Here is a 15973-nt window from a genome sequence, read left to right on the forward strand (position 1 = left end):
CACTAGGCCATCTGCCTCTAACCACTAGGCCACCTGCCTCTAACCACTAGGCCACCTGCCTCTAACCACTAGGCTACCTGCCTCTAACCACTAGGCCATCTGCCTCTAACCACTAGTCCAACGCTCTAACCACTAGGCCATCTGCCTCTAACCACTAGTCCAACGCTCTAACCACTAGGCCATCTGCCTCTAACCACTAGTCCAACGCTCTAACCACTAGGCCATCTGCCTCTAACCACTAGCCCAACGCTCTAACCACTAGGCCACCTACCGTGTATAAAATTGAGCACACAGCCATGCAATCTCCATAGACAAACATTGGCAGTAGAATGGCCCATACTGAAGACCTCAGGGATTTACAACATGGCACAAGTCAGTTTGTCAAATGTCTGCCCAGCTAGATGTCCCTGTGAAATCTAAGTTATTATTGTTATTATTGTTATTGTGAGGTGGAAACGTCGAGGAGCAACAACTGCTTGGCGAAGTGGTAGCTCACACCATCTGGCAGTTCGACGGACGAATCTGGGTTTGGCGGATGCCAGGAGAATGCTACCTGCCCCAATGCATAGTGCCAACTGTAAAGTTTGGTGGAGGAGGAATAATGGTCTGGGGCTGTTTTTCATAGTTCGGCCTAGTTCCGGTCTTAACGCTATAGCATACAATGTCATTCTAGACTATTCTATGCTTCCAACTTTGTGTCAACAGTTTGGGGAAGGCCCTTTCCTGTTTCAGCATGACAATGCCCCTTTGCAAAAAGCGAGGTCCATGCAGAAATGGTTTGTCGAGATCAGTGTGGAAGAACTTGACTGCCCTGCACAGAGCCCTGACTTCAACCCCATCAAACACCTTTGGGATGAATTGGAACGCCGACTCCAACATCAAAGAAAGAAAAGTGGAGGCTGTTATAGCAACGAAGGACCAACTCCATATTCCATGATTTTGTATGAGATGTTCGACGAGCAGGTGTCTACATACTTTTGGCCGTGAAGAGTGTGTGTGTGTGTGTGTGTGATTTATTGTCACATACATCAGACAGGTGCAGTGAATTGTGTTGTTTTACAGGGCAGTAGTACGGCGTCCCTGGAGCAAATTAGGTTGAAATGTTTTGCTTACAGATTTTTCACCTTGTCGGCTCGGGTATTCGAACCAGCCACCTTTCGGGTTAGTGGCCCACCGCTCTAATCGCTAGGCTACCTGCTACTAAACCAGGCAAAGTATTATTCAGTTACACTTTCAATTCAATATAATTATTAAATCATTTGTTTTTATTCCCTTTCCAGATTTTGTGTATCCACCTGAAGCGGTTTAGACACGAGCTGATGTTCTCCACTAAGATCGGGACTCACGTCTCCTTCCCATTGGAGGGCCTGGACTTGCAGCCCTTCCTGGCCAAGGATAGTTCCGCCCACACCACCTCCTATGACCTGCTGTCCGTCATCTGTCACCATGGCACCGCCAGCAGTGAGTGTTCGTTCAGGCCACACCCCCCCCTCTGAGATAAGGTCTGTTCTTATGGAGGTAGACAGAGGGATCTGGATTGACAGATAGAACTTGTTCTAGCGTGGACCTTGAGGGCTTTCACCATTTTATAAAATAATACACTTCATGGGGATTGTTATCCTTTTCTCATCTTGCAAAACCCATGATAACCTCCCTCCTCCTCCTCTCCCTATCCTCCTCCTCTCCCTCCTCTCCCTATCCTCCTCCTCTCCCTCCTCTCCCTAACCTCCTCCGCTCCCTCCTCCTACTCTCGCCAGGTGGTCACTACATAGCCTACTGCAGGAATGACCTGAACAACCTGTGGTATGAGTTTGATGACCAGAGCGTTACCGAGGTGTCAGAGTCCTGCGTCCAGAACGCTGAGGCCTACGTCCTGTTCTACAAGTAAGACAAACAGCATATCATATAACCAACACACCCTAGGAGTGGTATTATAAGTCCTCCTCTAGGAGTGGTATTATAACTACATCCTCCTCCTCTAGGAGTGGTATTATAACTACATCCTCCTCCTCTAGGAGTGGTATTATAACTACATCCTCCTCCTCTAGGAGTGGTATTATAACTACATCCTCCTCCTCTAGGAGTGGTATTATAACTACATCCTCCTCCTCTAGGAGTGGTATTATAACTACATCCTCCTCCTCTAGGAGTGGTATTATAACTACATCCTCCTCCTCTAGGAGTGGTATTATAACTACATCCTCCTCCTCTAGGAGTGGTATTATAACTACATCCTCCTCCTCTAGGAGTGGTATTATAACTACATCCTCCTCCTCTAGGAGTGGTATTATAACTACATCCTCCTCCTCTAGGAGTGGTATTATAACTACATCATCCTCCTCTAGGAGTGGTATTATAACTACATCCTCCTCCTCTAGGAGTGGTATTATAACTACATCCTCCTCCTCTAGGAGTGGTATTATAACTACATCCTCCTCCTCTAGGAGTGGTATTATAACTACATCCTCCTCCTCTAGGAGTGGTATTATAACTACATCCTCCTCCTCTAGGAGTGGTATTATAACTACATCCCCCTCCTCTAGGAGTGGTATTATAACTACATCCTCCTCCTCTAGGAGTGGTATTATAACTACATCCTCCTCCTCTAGGAGTGGTATTATAACTACATCCTCCTCCTCTAGGAGTGGTATTATAACTACATCCTCCTCCTCTAGGAGTGGTATTATAACTACATCCTCCTCCTCTAGGAGTGGTATTATAACTACATCCTCCTCCTCTAGGAGTGGTATTATAACTACATCCTCCTCCTCTAGGAGTGGTATTATAACTACATCCTCCTCCTCTAGGAGTGGTATTATAACTACATCCTCCTCCTCTAGGAGTGGTATTATAACTACATCCTCCTCCTCTAGGAGTGGTATTATAACTACATCCTCCTCCTCTAGGAGTGGTATTATAACTACATCCTCCTCCTCTAGGAGTGGTATTATAACTACATCCTCCTCCTCTAGGAGTGGTATTATAACTACATCCTCCTCCTCTAGGAGTGGTATTATAACTACATCCTCCTCCTCTAGGAGTGGTATTATAACTACATCCTCCTCCTCTAGGAGTGGTATTATAACTACATCCTCCTCCTCTAGGAGTGGTATTATAACTACATCCTCCTCCTCTAGGAGTGGTATTATAACTACATCCTCCTCCTCTAGGAGTGGTATTATAACTACATCCTCCTCCTCTAGGAGTGGTATTATAACTACATCCTCCTCCTCTAGGAGTGGTATTATAACTACATCCTCCTCCTCTAGGAGTGGTATTATAACTACATCCTCCTCCTCTAGGAGTGGTATTATAACTACATCCTCCTCCTCTAGGAGTGGTATTATAACTACATCCTCCTCCTCTAGGAGTGGTATTATAACTACATCCTCCTCCTCTAGGAGTGGTATTATAACTACATCCTCCTCCTCTAGGAGTGGTATTATAACTACATCCTCCTCCTCTAGGAGTGGTATTATAACTACATCCTCCTCCTCTAGGAGTGGTATTATAACTACATCCTCCTCCTCTAGGAGTGGTATTATAACTACATCCTCCTCCTCTAGGAGTGGTATTATAACTACATCCTCCTCCTCTAGGAGTGGTATTATAACTACATCCTCCTCCTCTAGGAGTGGTATTATAACTACATCCTCCTCCTCTAGGAGTGGTATTATAACTACATCCTCCTCCTCTAGGAGTGGTATTATAACTACATCCTCCTCCTCTAGGAGTGGTATTATAACTACACTCCTCTAGGAGTGGTATTATAACTACATCCTCCTCTAGGAGTGGTATTATAACTACATCCTCCTCTAGGAGTGGTATTATAACTACATCCTCCTCTAGGAGTGGTATTATAACTACATCCTCCTCCTCTAGGAGTGGTATTATAACTACATCCTCCTCCTCTAGGAGTGGTATTATAACTACATCCTCCTCCTCTAGGAGTGGTATTATAACTACATCCTCCTCCTCTAGGAGTGGTATTATAACTACATCCTCCTCCTCTAGGAGTGGTATTATAACTACATCCTCCTCCTCTAGGAGTGGTATTATAACTACATCCTCCTCCTCTAGGAGTGGTATTATAACTACATCCTCCTCCTCTAGGAGTGGTATTATAACTACATCCTCCTCCTCTAGGAGTGGTATTATAACTACATCCTCCTCCTCTAGGAGTGGTATTATAACTACATCCTCCTCCTCTAGGAGTGGTATTATAACTACATCCTCCTCCTCTAGGAGTGGTATTATAACTACATCCTCCTCCTCTAGGAGTGGTATTATAACTACATCCTCCTCCTCTAGGAGTGGTATTATAACTACATCCTCCTCCTCTAGGAGTGGTATTATAACTACATCCTCCTCCTCTAGGAGTGGTATTATAACTACATCCTCCTCCTCTAGGAGTGGTATTATAACTACATCCTCCTCCTCTAGGAGTGGTATTATAACTACATCCTCCTCCTCTAGGAGTGGTATTATAACTACATCCTCCTCCTCTAGGAGTGGTATTATAACTACATCCTCCTCCTCTAGGAGTGGTATTATAACTACATCCTCCTCCTCTAGGAGTGGTATTATAACTACATCCTCCTCCTCTAGGAGTGGTATTATAACTACATCCTCCTCCTCTAGGAGTGGTATTATAACTACATCCTCCTCCTCTAGGAGTGGTATTATAACTACATCCTCCTCCTCTAGGAGTGGTATTATAACTACATCCTCCTCCTCTAGGAGTGGTATTATAACTACATCCTCCTCCTCTAGGAGTGGTATTATAACTACATCCTCCTCCTCTAGGAGTGGTATTATAACTACATCCTCCTCCTCTAGGAGTGGTATTATAACTACATCCTCTAGGAGTGGTATTATAAGTCCTCCTCTAGGAGTGGTATTATAACTACATCCTCCTCCTCTAGGAGTGGTATTATAACTACATCCTCCTCCTCTAGGAGTGGTATTATAACTACATCCTCCTCCTCTAGGAGTGGTATTATAACTACATCCTCCTCCTCTAGGAGTGGTATTATAACTACATCCTCCTCCTCTAGGAGTGGTATTATAACTACATCCTCCTCCTCTAGGAGTGGTATTATAACTACATCCTCCTCCTCTAGGAGTGGTATTATAACTACATCCTCCTCCTCTAGGAGTGGTATTATAACTACATCCTCCTCCTCTAGGAGTGGTATTATAACTACATCCTCCTCCTCTAGGAGTGGTATTATAACTACATCCTCCTCCTCTAGGAGTGGTATTATAACTACATCCTCCTCCTCTAGGAGTGGTATTATAACTACATCCTCCTCCTCTAGGAGTGGTATTATAACTACATCCTCCTCCTCTAGGAGTGGTATTATAACTACATCCTCCTCCTCTAGGAGTGGTATTATAACTACATCCTCCTCCTCTAGGAGTGGTATTATAACTACATCCTCCTCCTCTAGGAGTGGTATTATAACTACATCCTCCTCCTCTAGGAGTGGTATTATAACTACATCCTCCTCCTCTAGGAGTGGTATTATAACTACATCCTCCTCCTCTAGGAGTGGTATTATAACTACATCCTCCTCCTCTAGGAGTGGTATTATAACTACATCCTCCTCCTCTAGGAGTGGTATTATAACTACATCCTCCTCCTCTAGGAGTGGTATTATAACTACATCCTCCTCCTCTAGGAGTGGTATTATAACTACATCCTCCTCCTCTAGGAGTGGTATTATAACTACATCCTCCTCCTCTAGGAGTGGTATTATAACTACATCCTCCTCCTCTAGGAGTGGTATTATAACTACATCCTCCTCCTCTAGGAGTGGTATTATAACTACATCCTCCTCCTCTAGGAGTGGTATTATAACTACATCCTCCTCCTCTAGGAGTGGTATTATAACTACATCCTCCTCCTCTAGGAGTGGTATTATAACTACATCCTCCTCCTCTAGGAGTGGTATTATAACTACATCCTCCTCCTCTAGGAGTGGTATTATAACTACATCCTCCTCCTCTAGGAGTGGTATTATAACTACATCCTCCTCCTCTAGGAGTGGTATTATAACTACATCCTCCTCCTCTAGGAGTGGTATTATAACTACATCCTCCTCCTCTAGGAGTGGTATTATAACTACATCCTCCTCCTCTAGGAGTGGTATTATAACTACACCTCCTCCTCTAGGAGTGGTATTATAACTACATCCTCCTCCTCTAGGAGTGGTATTATAACTACATCCTCCTCCTCTAGGAGTGGTATTATAACTACATCCTCCTCCTCTAGGAGTGGTATTATAACTACATCCTCCTCCTCTAGGAGTGGTATTATAACTACATCCTCCTCCTCTAGGAGTGGTATTATAACTACATCCTCCTCCTCTAGGAGTGGTATTATAACTACATCCTCCTCCTCTAGGAGTGGTATTATAACTACATCCTCCTCCTCTAGGAGTGGTATTATAACTACATCCTCCTCCTCTAGGAGTGGTATTATAACTACATCCTCCTCCTCTAGGAGTGGTATTATAACTACATCCTCCTCCTCTAGGAGTGGTATTATAACTACATCCTCCTCCTCTAGGAGTGGTATTATAACTACATCCTCCTCCTCTAGGAGTGGTATTATAACTACATCCTCCTCCTCTAGGAGTGGTATTATAACTACATCCTCCTCCTCTAGGAGTGGTATTATAACTACATCCTCCTCCTCTAGGAGTGGTATTATAACTACATCCTCCTCCTCTAGGAGTGGTATTATAACTACATCCTCCTCCTCTAGGAGTGGTATTATAACTACATCCTCCTCCTCTAGGAGTGGTATTATAACTACATCCTCCTCCTCTAGGAGTGGTATTATAACTACATCCTCCTCCTCTAGGAGTGGTATTATAACTACATCCTCCTCCTCTAGGAGTGGTATTATAACTACATCCTCCTCCTCTAGGAGTGGTATTATAACTACATCCTCCTCCTCTAGGAGTGGTATTATAACTACATCCTCCTCCTCTAGGAGTGGTATTATAACTACATCCTCCTCCTCTAGGAGTGGTATTATAACTACATCCTCCTCCTCTAGGAGTGGTATTATAACTACATCCTCCTCCTCTAGGAGTGGTATTATAACTACATCCTCCTCCTCTAGGAGTGGTATTATAACTACATCCTCCTCCTCTAGGAGTGGTATTATAACTACATCCTCCTCCTCTAGGAGTGGTATTATAACTACATCCTCCTCCTCTAGGAGTGGTATTATAACTACATCCTCCTCCTCTAGGAGTGGTATTATAACTACATCCTCCTCCTCTAGGAGTGGTATTATAACTACATCCTCCTCCTCTAGGAGTGGTATTATAACTACATCCTCCTCCTCTAGGAGTGGTATTATAACTACATCCTCCTCCTCTAGGAGTGGTATTATAACTACATCCTCCTCCTCTAGGAGTGGTATTATAACTACATCCTCCTCCTCTAGGAGTGGTATTATAACTACATCCTCCTCCTCTAGGAGTGGTATTATAACTACATCCTCCTCCTCTAGGAGTGGTATTATAACTACATCCTCCTCCTCTAGGAGTGGTATTATAACTACATCCTCCTCCTCTAGGAGTGGTATTATAACTACATCCTCCTCCTCTAGGAGTGGTATTATAACTACATCCTCCTCCTCTAGGAGTGGTATTATAACTACATCCTCCTCCTCTAGGAGTGGTATTATAACTACATCCTCCTCCTCTAGGAGTGGTATTATAACTACATCCTCCTCCTCTAGGAGTGGTATTATAACTACATCCTCCTCCTCTAGGAGTGGTATTATAACTACATCCTCCTCCTCTAGGAGTGGTATTATAACTACATCCTCCTCCTCTAGGAGTGGTATTATAACTACATCCTCCTCCTCTAGGAGTGGTATTATAACTACATCCTCCTCCTCTAGGAGTGGTATTATAACTACATCCTCCTCCTCTAGGAGTGGTATTATAACTACATCCTCCTCCTCTAGGAGTGGTATTATAACTACATCCTCCTCCTCTAGGAGTGGTATTATAACTACATCCTCCTCCTCTAGGAGTGGTATTATAACTACATCCTCCTCCTCTAGGAGTGGTATTATAACTACATCCTCCTCCTCTAGGAGTGGTATTATAACTACATCCTCCTCCTCTAGGAGTGGTATTATAACTACATCCTCCTCCTCTAGGAGTGGTATTATAACTACATCCTCCTCCTCTAGGAGTGGTATTATAACTACATCCTCCTCCTCTAGGAGTGGTATTATAACTACATCCTCCTCCTCTAGGAGTGGTATTATAACTACATCCTCCTCCTCTAGGAGTGGTATTATAACTACATCCTCCTCCTCTAGGAGTGGTATTATAACTACATCCTCCTCCTCTAGGAGTGGTATTATAACTACATCCTCCTCCTCTAGGAGTGGTATTATAACTACATCCTCCTCCTCTAGGAGTGGTATTATAACTACATCCTCCTCCTCTAGGAGTGGTATTATAACTACATCCTCCTCCTCTAGGAGTGGTATTATAACTACATCCTCCTCCTCTAGGAGTGGTATTATAACTACATCCTCCTCCTCTAGGAGTGGTATTATAACTACATCCTCCTCCTCTAGGAGTGGTATTATAACTACATCCTCCTCCTCTAGGAGTGGTATTATAACTACATCCTCCTCCTCTAGGAGTGGTATTATAACTACATCCTCCTCCTCTAGGAGTGGTATTATAACTACATCCTCCTCCTCTAGGAGTGGTATTATAACTACATCCTCCTCCTCTAGGAGTGGTATTATAACTACATCCTCCTCCTCTAGGAGTGGTATTATAACTACATCCTCCTCCTCTAGGAGTGGTATTATAACTACATCCTCCTCCTCTAGGAGTGGTATTATAACTACATCCTCCTCCTCTAGGAGTGGTATTATAACTACATCCTCCTCCTCTAGGAGTGGTATTATAACTACATCCTCCTCCTCTAGGAGTGGTATTATAACTACATCCTCCTCCTCTAGGAGTGGTATTATAACTACATCCTCCTCCTCTAGGAGTGGTATTATAACTACATCCTCCTCCTCTAGGAGTGGTATTATAACTACATCCTCCTCCTCTAGGAGTGGTATTATAACTACATCCTCCTCCTCTAGGAGTGGTATTATAACTACATCCTCCTCCTCTAGGAGTGGTATTATAACTACATCCTCCTCCTCTAGGAGTGGTATTATAACTACATCCTCCTCCTCTAGGAGTGGTATTATAACTACATCCTCCTCCTCTAGGAGTGGTATTATAACTACATCCTCCTCCTCTAGGAGTGGTATTATAACTACATCCTCCTCCTCTAGGAGTGGTATTATAACTACATCCTCCTCTAGGAGTGGTATTATAACTACATCCTCTAGGAGTGGTATTATAACTACATCCTCCTCCTCTAGGAGTGGTATTATAACTACATCCTCCTCCTCTAGGAGTGGTATTATAACTACATCCTCCTCCTCTAGGAGTGGTATTATAACTACATCCTCCTCCTCTAGGAGTGGTATTATAACTACATCCTCCTCCTCTAGGAGTGGTATTATAACTACATCCTCCTCCTCTAGGAGTGGTATTATAACTACATCCTCCTCCTCTAGGAGTGGTATTATAACTACATCCTCCTCCTCTAGGAGTGGTATTATAACTACATCCTCCTCCTCTAGGAGTGGTATTATAACTACATCCTCCTCCTCTAGGAGTGGTATTATAACTACATCCTCCTCCTCTAGGAGTGGTATTATAACTACATCCTCCTCCTCTAGGAGTGGTATTATAACTACATCCTCCTCCTCTAGGAGTGGTATTATAACTACATCCTCCTCCTCTAGGAGTGGTATTATAACTACATCCTCCTCCTCTAGGAGTGGTATTATAACTACATCCTCCTCCTCTAGGAGTGGTATTATAACTACATCCTCCTCCTCTAGGAGTGGTATTATAACTACATCCTCCTCCTCTAGGAGTGGTATTATAACTACATCCTCCTCCTCTAGGAGTGGTATTATAACTACATCCTCCTCCTCTAGGAGTGGTATTATAACTACATCCTCCTCCTCTAGGAGTGGTATTATAACTACATCCTCCTCCTCTAGGAGTGGTATTATAACTACATCCTCCTCCTCTAGGAGTGGTATTATAACTACATCCTCCTCCTCTAGGAGTGGTATTATAACTACATCCTCCTCCTCTAGGAGTGGTATTATAACTACATCCTCCTCCTCTAGGAGTGGTATTATAACTACATCCTCCTCCTCTAGGAGTGGTATTATAACTACATCCTCCTCCTCTAGGAGTGGTATTATAACTACATCCTCCTCCTCTAGGAGTGGTATTATAACTACATCCTCCTCCTCTAGGAGTGGTATTATAACTACATCCTCCTCCTCTAGGAGTGGTATTATAACTACATCCTCCTCCTCTAGGAGTGGTATTATAACTACATCCTCCTCCTCTAGGAGTGGTATTATAACTACATCCTCCTCCTCTAGGAGTGGTATTATAACTACATCCTCCTCCTCTAGGAGTGGTATTATAACTACATCCTCCTCCTCTAGGAGTGGTATTATAACTACATCCTCCTCCTCTAGGAGTGGTATTATAACTACATCCTCCTCCTCTAGGAGTGGTATTATAACTACATCCTCCTCCTCTAGGAGTGGTATTATAACTACATCCTCCTCCTCTAGGAGTGGTATTATAACTACATCCTCCTCCTCTAGGAGTGGTATTATAACTACATCCTCCTCCTCTAGGAGTGGTATTATAACTACATCCTCCTCCTCTAGGAGTGGTATTATAACTACATCCTCCTCCTCTAGGAGTGGTATTATAACTACATCCTCCTCCTCTAGGAGTGGTATTATAACTACATCCTCCTCCTCTAGGAGTGGTATTATAACTACATCCTCCTCCTCTAGGAGTGGTATTATAACTACATCCTCCTCCTCTAGGAGTGGTATTATAACTACATCCTCCTCCTCTAGGAGTGGTATTATAACTACATCCTCCTCCTCTAGGAGTGGTATTATAACTACATCCTCCTCCTCTAGGAGTGGTATTATAACTACATCCTCCTCCTCTAGGAGTGGTATTATAACTACATCCTCCTCCTCTAGGAGTGGTATTATAACTACATCCTCCTCCTCTAGGAGTGGTATTATAACTACATCCTCCTCCTCTAGGAGTGGTATTATAACTACATCCTCCTCCTCTAGGAGTGGTATTATAACTACATCCTCCTCCTCTAGGAGTGGTATTATAACTACATCCTCCTCCTCTAGGAGTGGTATTATAACTACATCCTCCTCCTCTAGGAGTGGTATTATAACTACATCCTCCTCCTCTAGGAGTGGTATTATAACTACATCCTCCTCCTCTAGGAGTGGTATTATAACTACATCCTCCTCCTCTAGGAGTGGTATTATAACTACATCCTCCTCCTCTAGGAGTGGTATTATAACTACATCCTCCTCCTCTAGGAGTGGTATTATAACTACATCCTCCTCCTCTAGGAGTGGTATTATAACTACATCCTCCTCCTCTAGGAGTGGTATTATAACTACATCCTCCTCCTCTAGGAGTGGTATTATAACTACATCCTCCTCCTCTAGGAGTGGTATTATAACTACATCCTCCTCCTCTAGGAGTGGTATTATAACTACATCCTCCTCCTCTAGGAGTGGTATTATAACTACATCCTCCTCCTCTAGGAGTGGTATTATAACTACATCCTCCTCCTCTAGGAGTGGTATTATAACTACATCCTCCTCCTCTAGGAGTGGTATTATAACTACATCCTCCTCCTCTAGGAGTGGTATTATAACTACATCCTCCTCCTCTAGGAGTGGTATTATAACTACATCCTCCTCCTCTAGGAGTGGTATTATAACTACATCCTCCTCCTCTAGGAGTGGTATTATAACTACATCCTCCTCCTCTAGGAGTGGTATTATAACTACATCCTCCTCCTCTAGGAGTGGTATTATAACTACATCCTCCTCCTCTAGGAGTGGTATTATAACTACATCCTCCTCCTCTAGGAGTGGTATTATAACTACATCCTCCTCCTCTAGGAGTGGTATTATAACTACATCCTCCTCCTCTAGGAGTGGTATTATAACTACATCCTCCTCCTCTAGGAGTGGTATTATAACTACATCCTCCTCCTCTAGGAGTGGTATTATAACTACATCCTCCTCCTCTAGGAGTGGTATTATAACTACATCCTCCTCCTCTAGGAGTGGTATTATAACTACATCCTCCTCCTCTAGGAGTGGTATTATAACTACATCCTCCTCCTCTAGGAGTGGTATTATAACTACATCCTCCTCCTCTAGGAGTGGTATTATAACTACATCCTCCTCCTCTAGGAGTGGTATTATAACTACATCCTCCTCCTCTAGGAGTGGTATTATAACTACATCCTCCTCCTCTAGGAGTGGTATTATAACTACATCCTCCTCCTCTAGGAGTGGTATTATAACTACATCCTCCTCCTCTAGGAGTGGTATTATAACTACATCCTCCTCCTCTAGGAGTGGTATTATAACTACATCCTCCTCCTCTAGGAGTGGTATTATAACTACATCCTCCTCCTCTAGGAGTGGTATTATAACTACATCCTCCTCCTCTAGGAGTGGTATTATAACTACATCCTCCTCCTCTAGGAGTGGTATTATAACTACATCCTCCTCCTCTAGGAGTGGTATTATAACTACATCCTCCTCCTCTAGGAGTGGTATTATAACTACATCCTCCTCCTCTAGGAGTGGTATTATAACTACATCCTCCTCCTCTAGGAGTGGTATTATAACTACATCCTCCTCCTCTAGGAGTGGTATTATAACTACATCCTCCTCCTCTAGGAGTGGTATTATAACTACATCCTCCTCCTCTAGGAGTGGTATTATAACTACATCCTCCTCCTCTAGGAGTGGTATTATAACTACATCCTCCTCCTCTAGGAGTGGTATTATAACTACATCCTCCTCCTCTAGGAGTGGTATTATAACTACATCCTCCTCCTCTAGGAGTGGTATTATAACTACATCCTCCTCCTCTAGGAGTGGTATTATAACTACATCCTCCTCCTCTAGGAGTGGTATTATAACTACATCCTCCTCCTCTAGGAGTGGTATTATAACTACATCCTCCTCCTCTAGGAGTGGTATTATAACTACATCCTCCTCCTCTAGGAGTGGTATTATAACTACATCCTCCTCCTCTAGGAGTGGTATTATAACTACATCCTCCTCCTCTAGGAGTGGTATTATAACTACATCCTCCTCCTCTAGGAGTGGTATTATAACTACATCCTCCTCCTCTAGGAGTGGTATTATAACTACATCCTCCTCCTCTAGGAGTGGTATTATAACTACATCCTCCTCCTCTAGGAGTGGTATTATAACTACATCCTCCTCCTCTAGGAGTGGTATTATAACTACATCCTCCTCCTCTAGGAGTGGTATTATAACTACATCCTCCTCCTCTAGGAGTGGTATTATAACTACATCCTCCTCCTCTAGGAGTGGTATTATAACTACATCCTCCTCCTCTAGGAGTGGTATTATAACTACATCCTCCTCCTCTAGGAGTGGTATTATAACTACATCCTCCTCCTCTAGGAGTGGTATTATAACTACATCCTCCTCCTCTAGGAGTGGTATTATAACTACATCCTCCTCCTCTAGGAGTGGTATTATAACTACATCCTCCTCCTCTAGGAGTGGTATTATAACTACATCCTCCTCCTCTAGGAGTGGTATTATAACTACATCCTCCTCCTCTAGGAGTGGTATTATAACTACATCCTCCTCCTCTAGGAGTGGTATTATAACTACATCCTCCTCCTCTAGGAGTGGTATTATAACTACATCCTCCTCCTCTAGGAGTGGTATTATAACTACATCCTCCTCCTCTAGGAGTGGTATTATAACTACATCCTCCTCCTCTAGGAGTGGTATTATAACTACATCCTCCTCCTCTAGGAGTGGTATTATAACTACATCCTCCTCCTCTAGGAGTGGTATTATAACTACATCCTCCTCCTCTAGGAGTGGTATTATAACTACATCCTCCTCCTCTAGGAGTGGTATTATAACTACATCCTCCTCCTCTAGGAGTGGTATTATAACTACATCCTCCTCCTCTAGGAGTGGTATTATAACTACATCCTCCTCCTCTAGGAGTGGTATTATAACTACATCCTCCTCCTCTAGGAGTGGTATTATAACTACATCCTCCTCCTCTAGGAGTGGTATTATAACTACATCCTCCTCCTCTAGGAGTGGTATTATAACTACATCCTCCTCCTCTAGGAGTGGTATTATAACTACATCCTCCTCCTCTAGGAGTGGTATTATAACTACATCCTCCTCCTCTAGGAGTGGTATTATAACTACATCCTCCTCCTCTAGGAGTGGTATTATAACTACATCCTCCTCCTCTAGGAGTGGTATTATAACTACATCCTCCTCCTCTAGGAGTGGTATTATAACTACATCCTCCTCCTCTAGGAGTGGTATTATAACTACATCCTCCTCCTCTAGGAGTGGTATTATAACTACATCCTCCTCCTCTAGGAGTGGTATTATAACTACATCCTCCTCCTCTAGGAGTGGTATTATAACTACATCCTCCTCCTCTAGGAGTGGTATTATAACTACATCCTCCTCCTCTAGGAGTGGTATTATAACTACATCCTCCTCCTCTAGGAGTGGTATTATAACTACATCCTCCTCCTCTAGGAGTGGTATTATAACTACATCCTCCTCCTCTAGGAGTGGTATTATAACTACATCCTCCTCCTCTAGGAGTGGTATTATAACTACATCCTCCTCCTCTAGGAGTGGTATTATAACTACATCCTCCTCCTCTAGGAGTGGTATTATAACTACATCCTCCTCCTCTAGGAGTGGTATTATAACTACATCCTCCTCCTCTAGGAGTGGTATTATAACTACATCCTCCTCCTCTAGGAGTGGTATTATAACTACATCCTCCTCCTCTAGGAGTGGTATTATAACTACATCCTCCTCCTCTAGGAGTGGTATTATAACTACATCCTCCTCCTCTAGGAGTGGTATTATAACTACATCCTCCTCCTCTAGGAGTGGTATTATAACTACATCCTCCTCCTCTAGGAGTGGTATTATAACTACATCCTCCTCCTCTAGGAGTGGTATTATAACTACATCCTCCTCCTCTAGGAGTGGTATTATAACTACATCCTCCTCCTCTAGGAGTGGTATTATAACTACATCCTCCTCCTCTAGGAGTGGTATTATAACTACATCCTCCTCCTCTAGGAGTGGTATTATAACTACATCCTCCTCCTCTAGGAGTGGTATTATAACTACATCCTCCTCCTCTAGGAGTGGTATTATAACTACATCCTCCTCCTCTAGGAGTGGTATTATAACTACATCCTCCTCCTCTAGGAGTGGTATTATAACTACATCCTCCTCCTCTAGGAGTGGTATTATAACTACATCCTCCTCCTCTAGGAGTGGTATTATAACTACATCCTCCTCCTCTAGGAGTGGTATTATAACTACATCCTCCTCCTCTAGGAGTGGTATTATAACTACATCCTCCTCCTCTAGGAGTGGTATTATAACTACATCCTCCTCCTCTAGGAGTGGTATTATAACTACATCCTCCTCCTCTAGGAGTGGTATTATAACTACATCCTCCTCCTCTAGGAGTGGTATTATAACTACATCCTCCTCCTCTAGGAGTGGTATTATAACTACATCCTCCTCCTCTAGGAGTGGTATTATAACTACATCCTCCTCCTCTAGGAGTGGTATTATAACTACATCCTCCTCCTCTAGGAGTGGTATTATAACTACATCCTCCTCCTCTAGGAGTGGTATTATAACTACATCCTCCTCCTCTAGGAGTGGTATTATAACTACATCCTCCTCCTCTAGGAG

The 15973-nt window shown here is 43.1% G+C and overlaps 1 protein-coding gene across 1 annotated transcript in view; it reads left to right on the forward strand.

Moving 5' to 3' along the window:
- Positions 1-15973, forward strand: part of LOC129823577 (ubiquitin carboxyl-terminal hydrolase 33-like) — a 110015-nt gene that overhangs the window by 65216 nt on the left and 28826 nt on the right. Inside the window, exons 17-18 of the mRNA XM_055882417.1 lie at positions 1281-1461; positions 1758-1884. Of these exons, the coding sequence (XP_055738392.1) occupies positions 1281-1461; positions 1758-1884 (308 nt within the window). The remainder of the gene's footprint in view (positions 1-1280; positions 1462-1757; positions 1885-15973) is intronic.

This window comes from Salvelinus fontinalis, chromosome 26 (genome assembly GCF_029448725.1).
Source record: "Salvelinus fontinalis isolate EN_2023a chromosome 26, ASM2944872v1, whole genome shotgun sequence".
Lineage (NCBI taxonomy): Eukaryota > Metazoa > Chordata > Actinopteri > Salmoniformes > Salmonidae > Salvelinus > Salvelinus fontinalis.